Source organism: Diabrotica virgifera, chromosome 6, assembly GCF_917563875.1.
Source record: "Diabrotica virgifera virgifera chromosome 6, PGI_DIABVI_V3a".
NCBI classification, from domain to species: Eukaryota; Metazoa; Arthropoda; class Insecta; order Coleoptera; family Chrysomelidae; genus Diabrotica; species Diabrotica virgifera.
This window is the reverse complement of record NC_065448.1, coordinates 23,183,748-23,209,513: the sequence shown is the minus strand read 5'-3', so window position 1 is coordinate 23,209,513 and position 25,766 is coordinate 23,183,748. Positions and strand designations below refer to the sequence as shown.

The 25,766-nt window shown below is 33.3% G+C and overlaps 1 protein-coding gene across 8 annotated transcripts in view; it reads right to left on the bottom strand.

Annotated features, from left to right (window-relative positions):
* Nucleotides 1-25,766, bottom strand: part of LOC114331380 (phytanoyl-CoA dioxygenase, peroxisomal) — a 61,144-nt gene that overhangs the window by 14,873 nt on the left and 20,505 nt on the right. For 4 of the 8 annotated variants that reach the window (XM_028280972.2, XM_050654833.1, XM_050654832.1 and 1 more), the window contains 6 exons: nt 18,213-18,348; nt 13,932-14,051; nt 13,321-13,432; nt 10,770-10,937; nt 1,450-1,596; nt 1,254-1,388 (listed from right to left, as the gene is read on the bottom strand). In XM_028280972.2, coding sequence (XP_028136773.1) covers nt 1,254-1,388; nt 1,450-1,596; nt 10,770-10,937; nt 13,321-13,432; nt 13,932-14,051; nt 18,213-18,256 — 726 coding nt within the window. In that variant the 5' untranslated portion in view covers nt 18,257-18,348. Of the gene's footprint in view, nt 1-1,253; nt 1,389-1,449; nt 1,597-10,769; nt 10,938-13,320; nt 13,433-13,931; nt 14,052-18,212; nt 18,369-25,766 lie in introns of all 8 variants that reach the window. The other 4 variants (XM_028280966.2, XM_028280952.2, XM_028280959.2 and 1 more) reach the window with 2 other exon arrangements.

Genomic DNA, 25,766 nt, shown 5'->3' with positions numbered 1-25,766 from the left:
AGTTGTTCGAAATGCAGATCGAAATAATCTAGTGCTATAACCACTGTAAATTATAAAAAAAAACTACTGTCAAGGGACATGGGGCTTTGGAGACTTTGTTGTAGGTTAAAACCTCACGACAAAATAAACGATTTCTTCTTCTTTATTTTAAAGTGCCTATCTGTTCCGGATGTTTGGGATCATCACGGCTATTTTGACTTCGTTTACCGCAGCGCGGAACAGTTCAGTGGTAGTCGTGTTATACCACTTTCGTAAATTTTGAAGCCAGGAAATGCGTCTTGGATAATCAGTTGGAGAAGGCCGTAACGTTCTTGATTTCTCATTACATGTACCAGATATTCTAATTTTTTAGTTTTGCTGGTCATGGACTTCCACATTAGTAATTCGGTGAACTAAGGATATACGTAAGATGCGCCTATAACACCACGTTTCGAAAGCTTCGAGCCGATTCATAGATGCAACAGTTAATGTCCACGCTTCCATTCCGTAGAGCAGAACTGTGAATATGTAGCATTTAAATAGACGGTATTTTGTTTTTAATGATATGTCTCAACTGTTGAAAATGGGTCTCATTCTAACGTATGCTGCTTTTGCTTTTATTACTCGCTGTTTAATTTCTGTTGAGTGGTCCCATTGGCTCTATTTAGATTGGTGCCTAGATATGTAAATTGCTCGACTCGAAAAACTATGGTGTCATCTGCATATCTAATGTTATTCAACCATTCACCATTTATTAATATTCCTTTCGCACAACCGTCTAAAGCTTCCTTAAGTACCTATTCAGAATAAATATGAATAGTAGTGTAGATAAAATTCAGCCCTGTCGTACTCCTCGTTCTATTGCAATTTTATCAGTTAAATGGTCTTCTATTTTGATTTTGTCCGTTTGATTGTAATAACTGTTTCTGATAATTCTCAGATCTTTGTTGTCTGAGAACAAAATAAATGACAAGATACGGAAAAGAATGGGTAATGAAACATGAGACGGTATGGACATATGAATGGAGACAGGTGATCAAGAAAATGTTAAGAGTAGAGACTAGTGCAGAGAAGAAGATACGCCCGAAGGAAGACATGGCAGGAGGATATGGATCAGACAAGCCAAGTCAAAATTATTCCTTAGTAAGTCCTGATACCTGGCTAGCTCGTACGAATGGCATTTCAACAATTTTGTTGAGTAACTTTACATTCCAGTAGTGTTAAGTTGCAGAAGTATAAATCGTTAAAGGAAGAATCTTATTTGAACTACTTACTTTTGTGCGATTTACTCCAGACCCGTGCAACAGTAAAGGATGGAAGAACACAGTATCACCTTTATCTAATACCACAAACTGTTTGGGTAGATGGTCCTTATTTTGTACTCCGTGGTACATGGCATTATTTTTACCCTGCAAAAAAATAAAATACAAAAATCATCACAACATATTGTATCAACCATATGCAGCTTACCTCAGGATATATATGTGGTAACAAAGGATTATCAATGTGGGATCCAGGTACTACGAAAAGGCATCCATTATTTTCGTCCACTCTCTGCATTGCTGTCCAGGAAGCAACAATTTTGTCAGCTGGTCTAAAGGGAAAGTAATGAAGATCCTATAATAAAAAAAAATCATTATCAAATATTTGTAGACTAGTAGCCGTATATCTAGTAAGTTTATACCAGTACAAAGCGGAGTCAGACAAGGTAACTCGTTAAGCCCACTGCTCTTTAATATAATAATGGACGAAATAACACAAGCAGTACGTAAAGGTCATGGTTGCAGAATGGGGAACAAAAAAATCCAAATGTTATGTTATGCAGTCGACGCCGCATTAATCGCCGAGACAGAAGACTATCTCCAAAGAGTAACACACATCTTCCAACACAACAGCCAAGAAATACAATATGATAATATCAGCAGAAAAAATCAAATGTATGACAACATCTAAATACCCACCACGATGTAAAATCGAAATTGATGGGAAAATAATAAAGCAGGAAGCAAGGTTTAGATATCTGGGAATAGATATAACCAGTTATGGAGATGTTGAAGAGGAGGTACGGCAACAAAGCTTAAAAGCAAGTAAAGCGGCGGGATCTCTTAATGACACAATCTGGAAGAACAAACACCTAAGAAAATACACAAAAGCAAGAATCTATAAAGCAGCAATTAGACCTATATTGACATACACGGCGGAGACAAGACCTGACACATATAAAACGAGCCGACTACTAGAAACAACAGAGATGGAAATACTTCGACGAATATCAGGGAAAAGTCTGTTGGATAGTGAGATAAGCGAAAACATAAGAAGATCATGACATGATCTTCAATGTAATGTACATTACATTGTAATGTACAAGATATAAATGGATGGGTGACAAAACGGAAACAGACGTGAAAATTTGCAAATTATATTTTGTATACTTGAAGATGAATTACAGTAAAACAAAAACCATGACCAATCAACAAGAAGAACTAGTAATTACAGTGGCACAAACAAGAATAGAACAAGTAAAAGAATATATATATCTAGGACAAATCACTAGATTAAATAAAGAAAATCAGACCGAAGAAATAAAGAGAAGAACAAGGTTGGCCTGGGCATCATTCGGAAAACTGCCTTATATTCTAAAGAACAGAAAATACCCGCAATACCTAAAAACAAAAGTCTTCAATCAATGTATACTCCCTGTTTTAATATATGGCTCTCAGACATGGACGTTTACAAAAGAGAATATGGAAAAAATAGCAAAGACAGAAAGAGCCATGGAAAGACAAATGCTGAACATTAAATTATCAGACAGGAAAAGAAACGAATGGATCCGTAACAAAACAAAAGTGAAAGACGTCTCTACCCAAGTAGCAAAGCTTAAATGGAAGTTCGCCGGACACACCCTACGGCAGAAGGATGAAAGATGGACTAAGATGGTAATACATTGGAGAACATGGAACCACAAACGAAAAAGGGGAAGGCCACAGATGCGATGGTCAGATGACCTGAAGAAACACACTGGGTCAAAATGGATGCAAATTGCCCAAGATAGAGAGGCATGGAAGAAGGAAGAGGAGGCCTATATCCAAGGATGGATGTTTAGGGCTGATTAGATAGATACTTTGGATAACCATATATAGTATAGTATAAAGCACCCGAAAAGCTAGGGGGGTCACCGCCCATGATGGAGTGAACACATTACTAGAAGGGCAGAGGATAGGATAGTACGAATAGCACGAGATAAGTCACCAAATGGACTAAGAAGTATTGACAGACCAAGAAAAAGATGGTGCGATAATTTAAACAATTTAGGAGGCTAATATTGAAGAAGAAACAGGCTGTAAAGCCTACATACAAGAAGGAAGAAGAAAAAGAAGACGTATGTCGAAAAATCATTCATATATTTTTGATAGTGTGCATGGCAACTTTATAATATAGTCCAGAGAAATAAGATTTTTCTCGTGACACATCCCCCTCCAGGCCGAAACCAAATTTTTTGAGTAGTATGGACATCTATATTAATAACCTTTATGTTTCATGCAGCCGATTTTGATGATATACATAGTTATAAACAAATGAAGATCAAAAAACGGTAAATTTTCGCTTTTTTCGTCTATAACCAAAAAGTTAAGAATTTTAAACAAATTTGAGAGTAAGAAACTCATAAATCGTCTAAAAAGTTTCAATATGGCGTTCGCTGAATATGTCTATCCTTATTGGTTGCTTAGAAAATTGCAAAATAAATAATAAATTTTGAGATTTTATAAATATTCATAACTTATGTAAAAATTAGCTTAGAACCTTCTTATTACACGAATTGCTGAGACTTCTGGTGCTTAAATTATATTTTAAATTTCAAAGCAATTGGTCAAATAGTTTAAAAGTTATTTAATTTGTTTATCCCAAATTCATTTTTTTTACAACACTATAAGTCAGAAAATTATGAGGTTACAGTAAGACTTCTGACAGTTTATGGAAGAAGAACATTTATACTATTGACTTAATTAAAAAAAAATACAAAAAAGTAATTTTAAACAGTGTAAAATTATTTTGCAAAAACGTCGATTTTTTGCAAAATACTTATACGATTATACGATGTTTATACGATTACTTATAAACAATTAGAATAACTTTTTAACCGTTACCCGTAGAAAAATTATTTTTTCATATTTGGAAAGACTGAACTTTTATACACTTTTAGAAATAAAAACAATAGGGATGTTCACAAAAAATTAAAAAGTCATTTCAAACATGTGAAACGATTAAGAAACACCCTAGGAATAATTGTCCAAAATTTCAACAAAATTGAAAAAGTCTTTCTATAACAAATCTTTATTAGAAATAATTAGCATTATTTTAAATTTCAAGAACGCTTCTCTATTGGCCTGACGTCACTAGTTGCATAACCCAAGCGCGCGCCATTCTCATAGTGTTATTGTTTACCTGTTTGACGTTTCAGGTCATTTTATTTTGTTCTCTTTGTTAAAGTGGAGTTTTATAGTGAATTTGTTTAGTTTAAAGTGGATAGACTGTTTGTAAGAACATATTTTGGGTGGTACAAAAATAAACAAATAAAATGGAAGAAGGTTTTCAGAAAGCCGATTCGTATAAACTACTGACTGTAGTGTAGATGTAACAATGGTGTATGATTTATTGGCATCTTGTAAAAAAATAAATCTACCACAGCTTTACTGAGTATATATTCCATATAATTTTCCATGTCTTCTTTAAGCTAAAAAAATAAATGCTTAATACTCCACAAAAAATATAGAAAGTTGTATGCATGCATTGTATGCATGCATATTGTATACATACATTGGCTGGTTATTACCTTACCTTGGTTAGGTCGTTAGGTGTATTAAAACTATTTTTATTCTTCTTCATGCGCCTTGTCCGTTGTGGACGTTGGCTATCATCATGGCAATTTTAATTTCATTTGCGGCGTTTCTGAATAACTCGATCGATTTTTGTCCAAATCATTGGCGTAAGTTTTTAAGTCATGAGTGTCTTTTCTTCCGGGTCCGCGTTTGCTCTCTATTTTACCTTGCGTTATCAGTTGGAGTATACGATATTTATCATGCCTCATGAGATGACCGAAATATTTAAGATTTCGTTTCTTAATTGTAAAAGACATTTCTTTTTGTTTTCCCTTTCGACGCAATACCTGTACGTTGGTGTGGGTCGCCAGGATATTTTGAGGATACGTGGGTACACACACATCTCGAATGCCTCTAGCTTTTTCATTAATGTTTCCATTATTGTCCAGGCCTCTGCGCCATATAGCAAGACCGGAAATAATAACATTTTAGCAGCCGCATTTTTAGTGAAAGAGATATTATGTCGCAATGGGTGAAAATATTTCTCATGCATGTTGTTAAATGTTGCTCTGTCCTTTTCAACTCTAGATCTTATTTCAGTTTTTTCGTATTTCAAGTTGACAACTGTTCTAAGGTAAAAAATATTTTTGAACTTGGGTATTATACATTTTCATTTCAACCAATCTTTTCACTAAATTATTAATGATTTTAATATAATATAAAGTCATACCTACATCCACATGTAGTTATTTCATGGTTTACTTTTACTGTATGTATTATTAGAATCCCGTTTTTAGGAATATCCCAGTTTAAGGAATACAAATTTGAGGTCCCGAAACTTTTTCATTTACTCCTTAAGGGGGTAGGTGCAAAATCTTGGTCTAATGCTATTTATATTCATTATTTTTTTTCGAATTCTGAGAAAACTAATAAGTATTTTTGAAAAATGTAAATGCAGAAAGAACAATTACATTATTACCAAGGGCCGAAAGTCTCTGGAAAACTTCTATAGTGTTTATTTTATTAAGTTGGTTCTTTAAGTTAGTTATTTTAAGTTATAGCTGCAACAAACCATTTCTTTTTCTGTTTTAAATTTTCCGGAACGGTCATAAAAATCTTGTCAGAACTGTTTTTTGATGTATTTACACACCCAGGAACAAAACACCACTTATTTGGCTTCATTTTTAATAATCAAGTACGTAAAAAGCTGCGCACATTCAAATACACTTCGTAAATAAGTATACAAAACTAGTCGTCGATCAAAGACGTTACGACTGCTGACGTCACAGACCGTAGCCTCGCTGCAGGGTACCGTTTTTCTAGCCTCCAAGAAAATCAACATTATGAACTCATTTATCTTAAAAAATATGCGTTTTTAAACAGTTTTATGATTGTTACGTTTTTATATACCTTGTAATCTATTGAATTTAACTATATTTAAAAATTAGTGAACATCCCTATTGTCCTATGACAATTAGGGACGAAGTTAGCCCCCTTTTGTTTAATTCACATGTTTTTGCAAAATAATTTTGCAGTATTTAGAATTATTTTTTGTCATTTTTTTTAAATTAAATTAATAGTATAAATCTTCTTCTTTCATAAACTATCCAAAGTATTAGTGCAACTTCATCATTTTCTGACTTTAGCGTTGCAAAAAAAATTAATTTGGGATAAACAAATTAAATACCTTTTTAACTATTTGACCAATTGCTTTGAAATTTAGGGTATGATTTAAACACCAGAAGTCTCAGCATTTCGTGTAATAAGAACGTTCTAAGTTAATTTTTACATAAGTTATGAATATTTATAAAAACTCAAAATTTATGATTTATTTCGCAATTTTCTAAGCAACCAATAAGGATAGACATTTTCAGCGAACACCATATCGAAGTTTTTTATACGATTTATGAGTTTCTCACTCTCAAATTTGTTTAAAATACTTAACTTTTTGGTTATAGACGAAAAAAGCGAAAATTTACCGTTTTCTGATCTTCATTTGTTTAAAACTATGTATATCATCAAAATCGGCTGCAGGAAACATATAGGTTATTAATAACATGGACATCTATAATATGGATGTCCATGTACTACATACTACTCAACTGTCCATGTACTTTTGAGTACATACTACTCAAAAAATTTGGTTTCGGCCTGGAGGGGGTTGTGTCACCAACAGGATATTTTTTTCCTTATTTGTCTGAACTAATAGAATGAAACATTGAGAGCAGTGGTGAAAACAGGAGACCATTGAATGAGAATTAACCGAATGATACCTTGCCTCTCATCCTACTTCTTATTCTTATGCAGGTGGGCTGATATCTTGCCTAAAACTACTAGAGACAATTCATTCAGGATGGAATGTTCGCCGCTTTTACTTCGATCTTTCTGATTCGGTTATTGCCGTGAATCACTCCGCATTCTTCTTGAGTATTGTCTTAGCTGTCAAAGTTTATTGTATGACTTGGCCTTCGTTACAATTTTCTTCTACTCATTTCGATATAGGTACGCATAGCTCCCTCCAGGTTCTCACTTTCAGGATTTTGATGTCCCTCATGTCCTGGTCCTCCCATCTATCTCTCTCTGTGTCTTCCCCTTGGTATTTTAGTTTCTGGCTCCATCTGGTGATCTTCTTAATCAGTAGGCCATTTTTCCTTCTCTCTATGTGTCCCAGCCATCTCAGTCTCTGCGTTTTAATAAATCTAGCTATATATTCTATAACTTCTCCCTTCATTACGTCTCTTAGTTCATGGTTCACTCTTATTCTCTGTACATCACGATACACAAGGTAATGTTCAGCGAAAAACTAACTAGTCCAAGTAATGAAGCATAAAATAGAACAAAACCTCGCAATTTTTACAGAATGGATAGATTTGCTTGAAAATTTGAGAATAAGTAGTGGATAGTCCAAGTATCAAATATGATGCCGTAAGGCGCTTTTACCATGAGGGGTGGTTGCCACCCCATCTCGGGGGTGAAAATTTTTTATTATATTTTGACCGCAAAAGTTGGTCAAAACCAGTGGCGGCTCGTATAACTTTAGGAAGGTAGTGCCAGAATCCGGGCAGCTGCCTAAATTTTTTGTGGCGGTTTTACGATATGGTCAAAAAAGATATAAAATATAAATAAAAAAAAAAATATCGATTCTTATCTACCTGTTCATTATGTTTAATTAGAGTATCACGATAAGCTGAATTTAATTGGGTTTTTATATTTAACTTACCAAGCATTGAAAAGCTAAAAACGTTATTCATGTGCACTTTAGATTTTTCATGGGATTTCAATTTCTCCCATATATGTACAAGATCATCGGTGCCTTTGTTTGACCAAGTCTCGTCACCTCCAAACAAAACGCATACAAAACAGAAGAGTTTATTAGTTTGTTCGCAACCACACAACCAGCTATTTTTATCATAAATAATTTTATTAAACTTACAACAGCGAAGTTTTTGTCCATTTCCACTTTGTTTTTCAATTTTTAAATCGGGTAAAGGCCGACCGAGTTCTTTAATTTGTAGTTTTTTTTCTAACGAAAAACCACCAAAAGAGTTTTTTAATATACTAATTTGATTCATTGTCAATAAATAAATTAAACGTAGAAAATAATCAAAATATTATTTTTATACCTACGACACCCACGATCACAACGCACTAACTAATAATTACAAATTAAAAAATATAGTAGAGTATAAACACAAATATACAATACAGTAGTAGACAATAAACACAATAGCGTCAAGCGAACGCGTAAAGAAACTAGAAATATGTAGATCTAAAACATTGTATCTTAAGATCCACTAACTTCCTTTTCGAGATTTCGAGCCTGGCACGGAGACTCCAATTTAAACGTATGTTAAAAGTGCAATACCGCTCTCTCTCTGTCACTTACACAGGATGCGCATACAATCTTTCTCTTTTCTCACGAGCCACTATGCCGTTCGGCACTGGGATTTTTATGATTTTCATCCTTTATCCGGTCAGCTGTGGGTGGCCAGAGTCGGTAGATTTGCATTGCGCTACACAGTTGCCAGATTTGATATAATTTATAAAAATAAAGAGAAATATTCACAAAAAAAAATAAACAGGCATTAAAATGTTTTTAAGATAAAAAATATGTTTCTGCATAGTTAGCAAGGTAGTGCCATGGCTCTATGGCACTACCTCACGGGCCGCCACTGGTCAAAACATTCATTCTAAGCAAAAAACGTTTAATATATTTTTTTTTTGATAAAATTAATACTTTTTGATTTATTCGCTATCGAAAATGTTACTTTTATATCGAAAAAAAAAATCAATGTTTTTAATCAGTTTTCTGCTAATAACTCAAACAGTTTTCGTTTTATCAAAACAACTTTGCTTAACAAAAATGTACCTTTTAAAAAACTAAACAAAACCGTGTTTTCTAATTGTCTTTAAGACCAATAGTAATCGAGATACACTTTATCATATTGTAGCTCTTCTTCGTCAAATGCTAAATATTTAGTTCAAACTCAAAAGACGGGAAAACTACGCATTTTTCGAGGATAACTTGTTCAAACTAATTTAAAGTATTTAAAAATATCTATCTCCAGAAATAAAAAAAAGTTTAGCTCAAAAATTAAGTGACTTAAAATGAAAAGAATGTCAGTCCCTATTTTTTTCAGGGAAAAGTGATCCGACACAACCCCCTAATAACCATCCTTATTTAAATTAGTCATTGACCTTATTTAGTCTTCTTTATTTATGTATTATTAACCGGTTCTAGAAGTTTGACTGACTTAGAATGATTCATCATCTTCATCATACAACCTCTTCTGTCCACTGCTGGACATAGGTCTCTCCCATTCTTCGCCACTCTTCACGGTTCTGTGCTTCTTGTTGCCATTTCTTGGATACTCGGTTTATGTCATCCATCCAGCGTCTTGGTGGTCGTGTTAGAATGATTAGTTTAAAAAAAATGAAGTTAAAAGCGAATAACGATTTTTTGTAGTTTGGTAAAAAATGCCATTTTCTTCAGAATAAAAAGATTAGCATCAGAGATACGAAAAAATGTTTAAAAATGAAACTGTAGCTAATTTAATTCTCAAGAAGTTAATTTGCAAACATTTTTTCTAAGGCAAAAAGTAAGTGAGCTATTGACAATTAAAACTTGTAATAACATGCAAAAACCACCTTTACCAATCCTTCAAAGTCACCTCTTTTTGCGACTGAGGATTTTAAAAGGATTTTAAGTAATAGCCTTATAGATATTGTAAAAACCTACAAAATTCTTTTTTATTAAACTTTCTGAGATAAAAAATAAAAAAGTTACGGTTAAAAATCAACATATTTTTTTGAAAAAAAAAAAGGAGAAATCCAATTGGAAGCATAATAATGTAAGTTAGCGGTGTTTTTAGTCATTAGTCTTATTCATGCTTCTTTATTTATGTATTATTAATAAATTCTAGAATCTAGATTAGCATCAGAGATACGAAAAAATGTTTAAATATGAAATTGTAGGTTATTTAATTCCTAAGAACAGGGATTGAACAAATTGTTTCTACGGCAAAAATTGAGTTAATCGTAGATGAGTATACTATTAAAAAACATGGATTTTTTCGATATAAAACTAACACTTTAGATAGCGAATAAATCGAAAACTGATAATTTTATCAAAGAAATGTATAGAACATTTTTTGCGGTCAAAATATAATAAAAAATTTCCAACCCCGAGATGGTGTGGCAACCACCCCCATGGTAAAAGCGCCTGTCGGCATCATATAGATTTTGATCCTTGGACTATCCACTACTTATTCTTAAATTTTCAAGCAAATCGATCCATTCTGTAAAAATTGCGAAGTAAAAAGCTCTGGTTCCTGTACTAAATTTAGTACTTACAGAAATTGTTGCATTCTTTGCTTTGTTGAGCATTTAATACACACTATTTGGTGAAAGAGTAAAATTATTCACTTAGACAATGAGCACACATACTTTTAACTAAGATACATATTATTTTACCTGATGCATAGGATGTCTTGATATATCTGGATCTGTATCTGGAGGCTTGTTGATAAGCATGGAATGAGCAACTGTTATATTTGGTCCGATTATATTTTCCACAGCATCTACTAAGCTCTTTTCCATACAGTAACGACTCAAAACTGGATCAAAGACAAAATCTTGAAGCTGCAAGCAAATTCGGTTAAAAAGTTATAGATAGAAATAGAAGTAATAAGAATAAGTAGTAAAGTTTGATTTAAATTCAATAATGGAAATATAAATCGGCTACTAAAACCACATACCTCGTGAAGTACGAAGTTTTAAGCAATTCATTTACTACAAGATACTATTGCTTATTGAAATTATATGAAATGGAGACCAAGAGAAGATAAACGCAGTAGAGGAAGGCCGCCTACACGATGGAGAGATGATATCAGGCGGATTAGTAAAAACTGGCAACAATCAGCACAAAACCGTGTGAAGTGTGGAAACAATTGGGGGAGACCTATGTCCAGCATTGGACGTAAATTAGTTACATGATGATGACTATTGCTTCTGTCTAAAGATTTTCAAAATACTATGTGTATTTACACATTACTCTTTCTTAATTTTTTAAGTGGCGAATGGATTTAAATATACAGTGATGAGCGCGCTAATAACCGGCACAGTTGTAACACAAAAGATGGAAAACATAATACATTGTGAATATAAAAAGAGACGAAACTAGTAGAGGTGGAAATTATAGATATAAACGTTATAGACGTCTAGGCAGACGCACGTTTTACAATCATTAAATAAAATGAAGTATAATATATTTTTTAAACATTTATAAATAAAAACACTAAGTTTTCACTCTAATGGCATATAAAACAACATAATGTTACTCTACATCCCACCAGACTGAAAACAATGGGAACCTTCTCTGGTTACACCTCCGAGGCTTCTACAATTTGCAAGCCATAACGGATGCTGAGACTAAGGAAGATGAGGGAATTTTACAATTTATAATTCACGTCCCATCTGCTCAGCGCGGTAAAGTTCCAACGAGAATGGTTTCCTTCGTACTCCAATCAGAGTAAACATGTAAATCAAAAATGAATAACCATTTTCAATTTCGTTGCAAAACTAAAAATACGGCCGCACCATATTCTAGTCCAATCAGAGAGCGCAGCAAGCACCTCTACCGGTTTCGAAACTTTTAGTCTCTCATCAGGAGGCACATATGTTGCTCTCTCTGATCCAACCAAAACAAACCCCGGCGTGTAGTCCCGAATTGCAACGATCGAAATGGCATAGATGCCCTAGCGGCAACTGCTAGCAAAAGACTTAGGGTAAGAACAGAACAAGTGGGCCGAGGCGGAGGTGTAGGTCGCGGTGGATGCTACTAGTTCGGTCGATGTCGACAGCACATAGCAAGGAGGTCACCTGCGCTGCGAGTCGAGCTAGAACCACTATCAAGTGAAGTAATTTAATGAAATTTGAGTGACAAAAAGACTGTGCTTTTGCGATGTTGTGTCAGTCAAGTGATGATAATGATGAAATGTCTGCTGTAAACAATCCGATCCTCCTTCATATTTCAAAAATTTACTGAATTTAATTACTTTAGAAATTCAAAAATAAACTGAATACAAAAAAGTGGTTATATAAAAAGTATAAACTCAGATAGCGCAGGTAATGACAACTTGGCTTCGAACGGACCAATCACAGGGAAGCATCCTTGTATGCCGCGCAGTAGACATCCATGTAAAACAAACTCATTTTATTTTCAAAAGCATCGATGTAAACCTCCTGGATGGCATCGCGCTAAACCTCCACCGCGACTTACCTGCTCTGTTCTCTTACATTCACTACAATGTGTTTATTTTACATGGATATCGACCGCGACCTCCACCTCCACCGCGACCTACTTGTTCTGTTCTTACCCTAAGTTTTCACTCTAATGGCATACAAAACAACATAATGTTACTCTACATCCCACCAGACTGAAAACAATGGGAACCTTCTCTGGTTACACCTCCGAGGCTTCTACAATTTGCAAGCCATACGGATGCTGAGACTAAGGAAGATGAAGGAATTTTACCGTTCTCTTCTCGTTGGAACTTTACCGCGCTGAGTAGATGGGACGTGAATTATAAATAGTAAAATTCCCTCATCTTCCTTAGTCTCAGCATCCGTATGGCTTGCAAATTGTAGAAGCCTCGGAGGTGTAACCAGAGAAGGTTCCCAGTGTTTTCAGTCTGGTGGGATGTAGAGTAACATTATGTTGTTTTATATGCCATTAGAGTGAAAACTTAGTCTTTTGCTAGCAGTTGCCGCTAGGGCATCTATGCCATTTTGTTCGTTGCAATCCGGGACTAAACGCCGGGGTTTGTTTTGGTTGAATCAGAGAGAGCAGCATATGTGCCTCCTGATGAGAGACTAATGAGTTTCGAAACCGGTAGAGGTGCTTGCTGCACTCTCTGATTGGACTAGAATATGGTGCGGCTGTATTTTCGTTTTGCAACGAAATTGAAACTGGTTATTCATTTTTGATTTATAAAATAAAACTATTGAATTGATATTCTGTTACCTTGTTCATGACCGCCTCTCCCTTTAAACCTTTTTTCCTTAGTACTGGGTCTTTGATAACGAAACATTGCATATCATCGGCACGATCTTCACAAATATCAATAAATCTCTGACTAAAATAGTAATAATAATTGATAGTAGATATAGGGTAGAAACCACTTGTTTTAAAATACAGAGTGAGTTTTATGTATGGAACGCGAACGACTCAATTATCTCGGAAACAACTTGCACGATTTTTATGGGTTTTAGTGAGTAAGGTTCTTGTGGTGCGGCCGATATTATGGTGGTGTTTACATTGTTGTCAGATCTCTCGTTTCTCTGGAAATCTAATGAACTTTCTTATTTCAAATGGAACACCCTGTATATTTTTTGCCGTATTCCCATTTGAAATAAGAACGTTCATTAGATTTCCAGAAAAACGGGGTATCTGACAACAATATAAATAACACTATAGTATCGACTGCATTAGAAGACCCTTACCCACCAAAACCTAAAAAAATCGTGCAAGCTGTTTCTGAGATAATTCAGACGGTCCATACTATACATAAAATTCACTCTGTAGTAAAAAAAAATTGTAAAAAACTTACATAAGAATAGCGGAAAAACACTTACTTCAAAACTTCTATTAATTCAGGGCTAACGTTTTTTCTTACGACAATGAATCCATTTCGTTCATAAAATTGTCTTTGAGCAAGTGTCAACTTTGAGCTGGGATGAGTGTACCTCAAAGCCCTAAAATAAAATATTTAAAGTAACACTTTGTATCACCAAGAAAATGAATAGCAACAACATAGAGAATTATTTTTCCTTATTTGGCCAACTGACCATTCTGGGTTCGTATTAGGTACAGTAGACTCCCTCTATAACGAGAACTGAAATAGCGGACTAATTACCTCGTTATAAGCGGATCTCGTTATATCACAGGACAATAATATTGAAATGCTTTGATGCCTCTTACGTAGTTTATTAGATGGTCGACCTAGACAATGAGAGCCATCGTAAATTGTAAATTTCCCACAATATTCAATATCGGTGGATAAACAGGAAGAAGTTTATTACAGGCGGCGGAGTTTATTACAGCACTGGCCTCGATAATAACACAGATGTTGTGCATTTCTATATACAGCCAGTTTAGGTATTTATTTATAGCCATAACTGCGCTAAAAACAGGTAAAAAAATATATTCTTCGATTTCATTTTTCCTGGTTATAACCAAATAAGTCTCTTTATAGAGAGTTATAGTTCAATAGAAAAGTATTAAGAATATAATCAGGACGTGCATCAGATCTTTATAGACTTCAAACAGGCTTATGATTCAATTATTCGTGCAACATTATGGAAGGGAATGATCGAGCTCGGCGTACCCAAGAAACTAGCTGCGGTAACACAAATGTGTGTAAGTAACTCCTTTGCACAAGTTAGAATAGGGGGAAAAATATCTAATGCTTTCTGCGTAAATTCTGGACTGAGACAGGAAGATCCGTTGTCCCCATTGTTGTTTAACCTGGCCTTAGAATATGTCATGCGGAACATATATTACAAAATCAAACCAGACAACATAACTGCTCGGAGGGCAAAAATCATACTCGCCTTTGCCGATGACATCGAAACATCGGTCTAAAAATAAATGAAGACAAAACAAAATATATGGTCGTCTCAAAACAAGAACGACGGCGAATAAGGCAAACATTACTATAAACGATCACAATTTCGAAGTGGTTAAAGAATTTAAATATCTAGGAGCAACAATCACAAATGACAGCAAATTAGAGCGAGAAGTTGAAACGCGAATAATGGCAGGAAACAGATCTTTCTTTGCAATGCAACATCTAATGAAGTCAAAACTTCTTTCACGAGGTACAAAAATCCAGATATATAAGACCATAATATGACCAGCAGTCGCGTATGGAAGCGAAACATGGACGCTAACAAAAAGAGAAGTAAACAAATTGCTGGTGTGGGAACGTAAAATCGTTCGAATGATATATGGTCCTTGCAGAGACAGCGTTACAAACGAATGGAGGCGCAGTACTCTGGGCTAATTAGCAAAATGCAAGGAAAAGTTATTTACCAGCAATTTTATTGCTGGAATCGAATCTTATTATTGTATGTATTAATAATATAGGTATGCAAAGTCCGCAGATAGTGTGCTACTTTTTTTATAAACAAAATGGCGCCCGAAAATCGTGTTTTTTTCAATTTTTGCTCTATAACTCCAAAGATTTTAACTTTACACCAAAAACACTCAAATAAAAATTCACCGCAATTAAATTCTGCATAGAGACATGTTTTTCCCGATTCACTTGGACGAATACTTTCCCCGGAAAAAGCGGGTTTTTCCAACAAAATCTTTAATTTTCAACTAAAATTTTAGATAAGTAATTGTTAATCAATAACTAAATAACTTGGTAATGTAAAAACCCTTTTCGTATAGATTATAATTCCAGAAGCCGATGAAAACTGAATGGACAGTTTAGCAACAATTGAATTGTTAATTAAAAATTTACGGTCGCTATAATAACGACAATAATTATGATGTATAAGAATAACTATGATTTTTTCATAAAAAGACACTATACCAATACCTATCTAATGTACTTTACAGAATTGAAATTGGACTATTTAACCGGCCTCAGGAATATTTTAAAATTATAAACAATTTTTTGGCTTATAAACAAATAGAATATCTCGGGAAATATTAAACTAAGTTAAATTGTGAAAACGGTGTTCGAAAAACAGCAGCAGGACGCTTCTTTTAAAAGAAAAAACGTTTAATTATGACGAGTGGTTCCTGAGATACAACCTGTGAAAGTTGACCGGAATTTACGGCAAAGATATAAACAATAGGATCATAATTTTTAAACCATCACCTTTTTATTTTTGTCCTCTTTCTTCACACCAATTTTCATATCTTTAAAATACTCATAACATATATTATTATAATAAAAACTATCGATAATACGTGTGAAAATTGCCAAAAATAGCAAAATTCCAGTCAAAAATTAGGTTGGAGAAAGTGTAACCCTCAAAGTTCAAAATCGGTATACGTTAAAAAAATGCATTTTCTCGGCTTCCCATGGAGCAATTTCCTTCATTCTTTTTTTGTTCCCTAATAACTCGAGTGGAGCCATCGAACTAACGCATTATTAAATGCCAAACTTGCTTTTGTTTTGTTATAATAGATTAATTTATTTATAAGAACAGAAAACTACATATTTTTCCAGTTGTAGGCTTTTTTTAGATAAACTTACTACGAGTGTACTTTTTAAAGTTAAAAACATAAATATTCTCATTTTAAAGCTGTATAATTATTTAAACAATTTTTATTTAAACAAATTAAAATTTTGTGTTATAATAAATAAATTAATTTATTATAACAAAACAAAAGCAAGTCTGACATTTAATAATGCGTCAGTTCGATGGCTCTACTCGAGTTACTTGGAAACAAAAAAAGAATGAAGGAAATTGCTCCATGGGAAGCCGAGAAAATGCATTTTTTTAACGTATACCGATTTTGAACTTTGAGGGTTACATTTTCTCCAACCTAATTTTTGATTGGAATTTTGCTATTTTTGGCAATTTTCACACGTATTATCGATAGTTTTTATTATAATAATATATGTTATGAGTATTTTAATGATATGAAAATTGGTGTGGAGAAAGAGGACAAAAACAAAAAGGTGATGGTTTGAAATTATGATCCTGTTGTTTATATCTTTGCCGTAAATTCCAGTCAACTTTGACCGGTTGTATCTCAGGAACTACTCATCATAATTAAACGTTTTTTCTTTTAAAAGAAGGGTCCTACCACTGTTTTTTGAATACCGTTTTTAGAATTTACTTTAGTTTAATATTTCCCGAGATATTCTATTTGTTTATAAGCCAAAAAATTCTTTATAATTTTAAAATATTCCTGAGGCCACTTAAATAGTCCAATTTCAATTCTGTAAAGTACATTAGATAGGTACAGTGTCTTTTTATGAAAAAATCATAGTTATTCTTATGCATGATAATTATTGTCGTTATTATAGCGACCGTAAATTTTTAATTAACAATTCAATTGTTGCTAAACTGTTTATGTAATTTCCATCGGATTCTGGAATTATAATCTATACAAAAAGGGCTTTTACATTACCAACTTATTTAATTATTGATTAACAATTACTTATCTAAAAGTTTAGTTGAAAATTAAAGATTTTGTTGGAAAAACCCGCTTTTTCCGGGGAAAGTTTTCGTCAAAGTAAATCGGAAAAAACACGTATCTATGCAGAATTTAATTGCGGTGAATTTTTATTTGAGTATTTTTGGTGTAAAGTTAAAATCTTTGGAATTATAGAGCAAAAATTGAAAAAAACACGATTTTCGGGCGCCATTTTGTTTATAAAAAAAGTAGCACACTATCTGCGGACTTTGCATACCTATATTATTAATATATACAATCATAAGATTCGATTCCAGCAATAAAATTGCTGGTAAATAACTTTTCCCAAAAATGGCCTATTCTCCGATAATCAGCCCAGACTACAGATACAATAACGAGCTAGAGTCTCTATTCGGAAAAGAAAATCTAGTCAGATATATAAAGGCCAATAGACTCAGATGGGCAGGGCATGTGATACGCAGTAATGACAATCGCCTTATAAACAATGTGTTCTGGGAAAGGTCAGATGGAAGAAGGTCTGTAGGGCGGCGTAGAAAAAGGTGGAAAGATGCAGTCAAAGAAGATCTAGAGAAAATGGGAGTGCGACAATGGGAATTAGTGGCGCAGGACCGACAAACATGATAGGAATTTCATGGGACACCTAATGTACCTCGTTATAAGCGAATCTTTCGTAACATCCGTGTTCGTTATAGAGAAAGTCCACTGTAGTAGAAATAAGTTGAATTACCCACCGTGGATGGGTAGATCCCGACCCGTTACAACCACAACCAATCATCTTTGACTCCACGGCCTAGGGTGAGCCTTGGTATATGGAATTAATTTTTCCTTTGAAAAAAAACGCAATCTTCTAATTTTTAATTTCTATAACTGAAAACAAACGCAATCGTCTACTTTCATATAATATACTCACGGACAAAAATATTGCATATGCATGTGGAGTGAAATTTTTTGTGCTGTTATCCCTAGCCCCCTTGTATTACAGGAATGGGATTTCTTTTCCGATTGCGATGTTTTAAAGTATCATATAAATGCTATAATCGGATATAAATCTGATCTGGGCTTTATGGTGGCCAGTATAATTTTTAATTTTTTTTTACATATTTATTTATGCCTCAACCTCAAAGGGTCATTGGCGCAATACAATTAAAAGGTTTACAATTTATTTAGTACATTTATAGAATACAAGTATGATGTCAAATTGTTCATATCAGTTTCGTCACTTAATATTGCTTGTAAGGTGTATTGTGGTTTATATTGAAGTCTCTCCATCTCCATGCAATAGAGAGGACACTCCAGTAAAATGGGGCGAACACTGATAGTCGAGGAAATGAAGCTGACAAAATGGCAAAACCTGGCAATTTTTTCGTCCAGCATCGATTTGTACAAAAATTTGGAATTAGGCTCATTACACCCTCTAGTTCGTTTTCTATATTGAGCCTTGTACGCTTTTGGTTTTGTAAGGGTGAAAACTACCCCTAATTGTAAAAAATTATAAAATAACATTTTAAACTTTAATATTGTCAACATTTGGTTCTTATTAGTTACATAATGAATGTTTTATGCTTTAAGATATACTATCATAATATTTCAACCCTTAAAACCACCCTTGTTGGAGCTATATATAAAAAATTTACTTATCTTAAAAGAATAATTTCGGCTTGCATCGATTTACATAAAAATTTGAGATTAGGATCATCTCACCCTGTACTTCATATTCTATATCATGCTTAAGGGCGTTGATTATTTTTAGGGTTGTAAACAACCCCTTATTGTCAAAAATTATATAAAAACATTGTATACTTTAATATGGCTAAAATTCGGTTTTGATTGGTTAAATAATGATTGTTTTATACTTTAGGATATAATATCATAATATTTCAACCCTTAAAAACCACCCTTAATAACATTACAGTTTTTATAAGTAGATATTTTAATAGGTCTATACAAAAAAAAATTAGAATTAAAAGAATTACAAAAACATTTATTTACACAAAAATACGAATTTACAAATATGTACAAATACAAATAGTTTTTTAGTCATCTTCCAGTATACGAACCGGTTCTGTGGTATTATACATACATTGAAAATTATCCATAAGCGGACTATCCGAATTTTTCGAAAAAAAAAATTTGTTTTATAAACATAGCTCCTTCATTTTTGGCGGTGAAAAGATTTTTCAAAAATGACTTTGTAGGATTTTTGAAGAGTTATAAGACTGTGTAAACTAAATTCCGTAAGATCCCTCAGTTTTTAATTAGGGTGGGTTTAAAAGGCTCGAATAAGGGGGTGTTTGCTCGTAAATAGAGGTTTTAAACACCTATATCTCGCTAACTGTTCACTGTAATGAAAATCTATGCACAAAGGAATTTTAGTTATTAAAGAAGCTACAATTTAGTAATCTATCATTATTTTCGTATCTCCAGTATTTTCGGAGATATTTTGAAGTAAAAGGTAAAAAATGGGAAATTCCAAAAAATTAATTTTTCTTTAAACTCCAATTTTTCTAAAATTAGGCCTTCTAAATAGGTCAAACTTCTTGGGTGTATTGATAATACGAATATAAAAGGAATTACAGAAAGGTGAAGACCAATTTTTAATCAGGAGGGTAGTTAGGGGGTTGTTTTCACTGATTTTTTCATAGAGAAAAGCAGGTACCGACCTTTTTTTGATCATAAGTCGCTTACTTTTCAGACTAGAAACTTTTTATTAATTTTTTTTGAAAGACCTAACTGTATACTCGAAAAAAGATTTTTTAAGTTTTCCTCGAAAAATGCAAAGTTTTTCCGTTATTTTACTTTGAATATTTCAAATTATGCATTTGACGAAAAAAGCTAATTTTAACATGCCGTATCTCGGTTTGTATTGGTCTTAGCGATATTACAAAAAAATAATTTGGTTTGTGTTACTAAAAGATACAATTTTGAATTCTACAGTTTTTTTGATTAAATGCATATTTTTCGAGGTATTCTCAAAAAACCCTCTAAGAAAGTCGATTTTTTCATCGAAAAACTGTTACTTTCAAGCGCGAATAACTCGAAAAATATTAGTTTTACGAAGAAAATGTAAAAAACATCTTTTTCTTATAATCACTTTTTACATCGATTTACATAGTTAAAATGTAATAAAAAATTCCCGCCCCCGAGATGGGGTGGCAACCACCCCCAAGGTTTTAGCGTACAGCGGCATGATATAGAAAATGATCCTTGGACTATTCCCTACCTTCTGTGAAAATTTCAAGTAAATCCATGCTGGACGAAAAAATTGCGAGCCAAAATGCTTAATTTCCTCGACTAGAGCACAATATCACATACGTAGCACTGTGGTTTTACTTCACTCTCCAGCAGGTGTTTATGCGTGATGGCGGTGTAACCTATTCTCAGACGAGAGAGAATGGTTTGATGTAATCGCTTATTAGGGGAAGATTTCTAAGGTAGCATTGAATGTTCAACTTCTCACAATTTGGATGTTGATTGATTCCACTTCGTTTGCCAAGCATTGATTACCAAGTTCTTGATTACAGGTTTTACATCTAGATGTGGAATGCTTCTGATTTCTACAGCTTCTGTGCTTAATACTGCTAGTTTTGCCAATGAATCTACTTCTTCATTACCAGCAATTCCGATATGTGATGAAATCCATGCAAAGTTGGCATTGATATTCATAGTTTGCAATTGGTGTAATGCTGATTTAATAAGTAGTAGACTTGGATGAAGAGGATATAGGGCATTTAAGGCAGTTACAGAACTTAGGGAATCCGTAATAATGACAGGATTTTTCATGTTATTTTCTACCACAAAATTTATTGCGTTGAGGATAGCGGTTAACTCGGCTGTATAAATGGAAGTTAATTTCCGGGGTTTAATTAATATTTTAGTTTTATTGAACATTAATGCTGCTCCCACTCCTTCTATGGTTTTAGAGGCATCGGTATATATAAGATTATGATTACTGTATGTCTTGAGTTCTTGGAGGGCATATTGCGTAGGTTCCACTGGATAATCGAGAAAGCCATTATTTATCTTTTTCAAATTCATTTTCGAATTAGGGGTTTGTGTCTGGTTGTATGAATTTAAGTATTTTGTTTCGAAGTCTGGTGCATCTAGCTTTTGATTTCTTATTTAGTAAATTTTCGTGTAGTTGACTTAAAAGATTCAATAGGCTTTCGAGATCGTTTGTATAAGTTTTTATTAAGCTTATTGGGTCAGGGGTACCATGAACATTTTCCAATATATCTACGAATGTTTCATAAGATATTGAATGTGTTACTGAAGTATCGTCATACATTAATCTTGCTGAATTTTTTATATCTTCCATTACTTGAATTTATCTTGTATCTGTGATTGAAGACTTTGGCTTTTTTAATTTTGGAGCTGCAAAGGAGCTGTTTTCTGGAGTATCATTTGGGGGAGGGCTTATAATTTCAGAAATAGTTCGTCTGTTTGAAGGAGGATCGTGTGATATTTGTTGGGTGTCAGTACTTTGTGTAGCATGAGTAGAGAGTAAAATATGAATATTAGGTTTAGTCGATAATGTAGGAGTAAACGAAGATATAGTTTGCGTTCGGGGAATGTTTTCATTGTTTATTTGATCAGTTGAGGTAGTTGGAGCGGTTAAAGCAGTTGGAATGTTTTCATTGTGTATTTGATCAGTTAAAGTAGTTGGAGCGGTTGAAGCAGTTGGAATGTTTTCATTGTGTATTTGATCAGTTAAAGTAGTTGGAGCGGTTGAAGCAGTTGGAATGTATTCATTGTTTATTGGATCAGTTGAAGTAGTTGGAGCAGCATTTTGTATTTGAGATGTTTGGGTTCCGAAACAGTTAGACAATTTTCAGCCGAATGTCCCGCATGTCTGCAAATAGTACATAAATCTTTCTCCATTACAAGAAATATACGGTATGATATCATTTCGTAATTTACAAGTATTGAGTCAGGTATTGATGAGACAGGGGGAGAAATAAAAGTATGCCTTCTGAAACTGTAAATGTGTTTGTAATCAGGATTTGATGTACTAATTTTTAAAAAATCTATTGGAGTTACCAAATTTAATCCCAAATTGGAAAGTTCATTTTCAATAATTGAATGAGGGATTGAAGGACAAACATTTGATATCAATAATCTTTCATTTGGTGATATTAATCTACGACCCTGAATTTTTTGGTGGTTTACAGTTATTATTCCCCTATTAATTTGTAGAAAATTGTTAACTAAAATTTAGCTTGCTAGGTAAATACAAATTCGACCATTTGACATTTTAGAGGAGAAAATAATATTTTTGGGATGCATTAAATCACCAACTGCAAACAAATATTCTTCCAACCTTGTATTTTCCAACGCAGGAAAAACTACTGCTTGTGATTTTAACGGGAATTTGGGTAAATTTTGATTTAAGACAGTGGTAAAAGATTGTTTCATAGTTGTATTCGGTAAATTATGCTCCAGTTCTTGATCAGGAGCCCCAAGAGGCGGAAAACCTATCCATTTTCAATTATTATTGTCATCGATAAATTTTAAAAGTACGGTCCTGTCCCTTTGATACCAGAACTGATAGCGGGTAGGTACGGGCCATTCCACGAACATACGCCTGTTTTGGATTACTTCGACAACGAATATTTTACTGTGCAACATAAGCAGTACGAAAGTAAATGGCGCTAATAATTATTCCAATAAACAACAATGTAATTTGCAATTTACTTTCGTTCTTCTTATTTTGCACAGTAAAATATTCGTTGTCGAAGTAATCCAAAACAGGCGTATGCTCGTGGAATAGGGTATATAAAAAGTTGTTGCTTTATATCCACAATTGATTACTGTCTACGTGGATTTAGCGTGAATGTTAATTATTTGGATTAAATAATAATTTGTACTCACAGTTTTTGTACTTGTCGTAAGAACAGTCACTTAGATTCACTCTTTGCGTAAAACTAGAATTACTTTGTTGCTTTTTAACACTTAAAAACTAGTTTTATTGTGGAGCTTGTTTTAAGCGTACGACTCGTTCGATTTCTAATTAGGAAGTCCAATTCTCATCAAAGTAAGTCTTCACTATGCTAGCGACATGAAGATGTGCATTAACACATATAATGTCATAATGTCATCTCCAATATGGTTTTCAAATGGCAAAACATGATCTTCTTAAATTATTTCAATGTACCGGGTGTCCCAATAAGAATGGCTCTCGGCCATATCTCAGGAACCGTTTATACTACAGCTTTGGGAAAAAAATTTTATAACAAAAGTTGCCCCGAGAAAAGCCTGGAAATTATTTTCATAATTGTAAGTCCACCGCTAGAGGGCGTAATTGAATATCAAAAATTAAAAAATCAAAATTTTACAAAATTTGCCTAATGAAAGGGCACTGGAAATCCAATCATCGTATTCTTCATACAATTCTGTGGATATTTTATTTCACAAGTTTAAGTCTACCTGTGCAAATAAGAGGTGGGGGTGAGTGGGAACCCAGTTATGAAAAAATCGCTGTAAGTCCGGTTCTGCTTAATTGATTTTTACAAACTTGGCCTTGTTGAAAACAGATCTTTTTCGTCAATGTAATAGTCATAATTTGGAAACGCCTATTACGTAATATGCCGGCTAGGAGGCGCTATTTATTTTCTATTTAGAAATCTAGTTTTCTTTGGAAAATATTAAATACAAGTATGTATTTTTTTCCTGTATTACAAAATTAGACCAAATTAGCAACAGAATGCCGAAAACCGCATGTCGCTATCTTTTTTCTATATCGAGATATCTTAAGAAACGTGTAAATTTTAAACATAACTGTTGCTGTCATATAAGTGAAAATATATAGAAACACGTAGTGTGCCATGGAAAAAAAAACAAAGGAACATTGTCCAGATGTCACCGTATATAATGAATCAAAACAACAATAAGACAAATAACACTATAAAATATAACAAAAAAAGAGTGTGTGTACTTTGTACGCGAGTAAGAAGTTATACTTCTATTATTATGATTTTAACGAATTAAATATATTTTAAACAGTTTAATTTTATTTTTATTTAAATATTACACTAATTTTAATACTTAAAATAATACCAAAAAAATAGCGTTAATATGTAAATTTGTATGAATTGTTGTCTCCGCGCATTTGCTTTTCTCTCGATGAATCGTAGAAAATGTAAAAACGTCAGATTTTCTACACAAATTTTTAATTTTTATTTTAATATATTTTAATATCAATTATCCTATTCCCAACTAAGATAAATACAGAACTGTTATTGTCACCGGTAAACTAAGTTTAGGAAGTCAAAGTGGAAACAAGTAGTGTGCTATGGAAGAAAAAATAGAATTACTAGAAGTATTAACTTCAAAAAGTCATCATGTGTCAAATTATGTGCCAAATCAGTAAAACATAAAAATTTGTTCATTCATGGTTTGTTGCGGTTTGTTTCTATTAAATTTTATATAAAATTTATACAGAGTGAAATTCAAGATGATTCTTACAAACTAAGAAGCAGGATAGCCACATTCTTTGAATGCATAAGAAATGCAACTGTTGCGGCTAGAATATATGCAATTAAATATCACCAAAGACGTCACCCCAGTAGTAGAGTTTTTCATATTTTGTTTTGATTTATTATATACGGTGACATCTGGAAAATGTTTCTTTGTTTTTTTCCATAGCACACTACTTACTTCTATATATTTCCACTTATATGACAGCAACAGTTATGTTTAAATTTACACGTTTCTTAAGATATCTCGAGATAGAAAAAAGGTATAGACATGCGATTTTCGGTATTCTGTAGCTAATTTGATCTAATTTTGTAATACAGGAAAAAAAATACATACTTGTATTTAATATTTTCCAAAGAAAACTAGATTTCTAAAAAGAAAATAAATAGCGCCTCCTAGCCGGCATATTACGTAATAGGCTGTTTCCAAATTATAATTATTATATTGACGAAAAAGAGCTGTTTTCAACAAGACCAAGTTTGCAAAAATCGATTAAGCAGAACCGGACTTACAGCGATTTTTTCATAACAAGGTTCCCACTCACCCCCACCTCTTATTTGCACAGATAGACTTAAACTTGTGAAATAAAATATGCGCAGAATTTTATGAAGAATACGATAATCGGATTTCCAGTGCCCTTTGATTAGGCAAATTTTGTAAAATTTCGATTTTTTAATTTTTGATATTCAATTACGCCCTCTAGCGGTGGACTTACAATTATGAAAATAATTTCCAGGCTTTTCTCGAGGCAACTTTTGTTATAAATTTTTTTTTCCCAAAGCTGTACTATAAACGGTTCCTGAGATATGGCC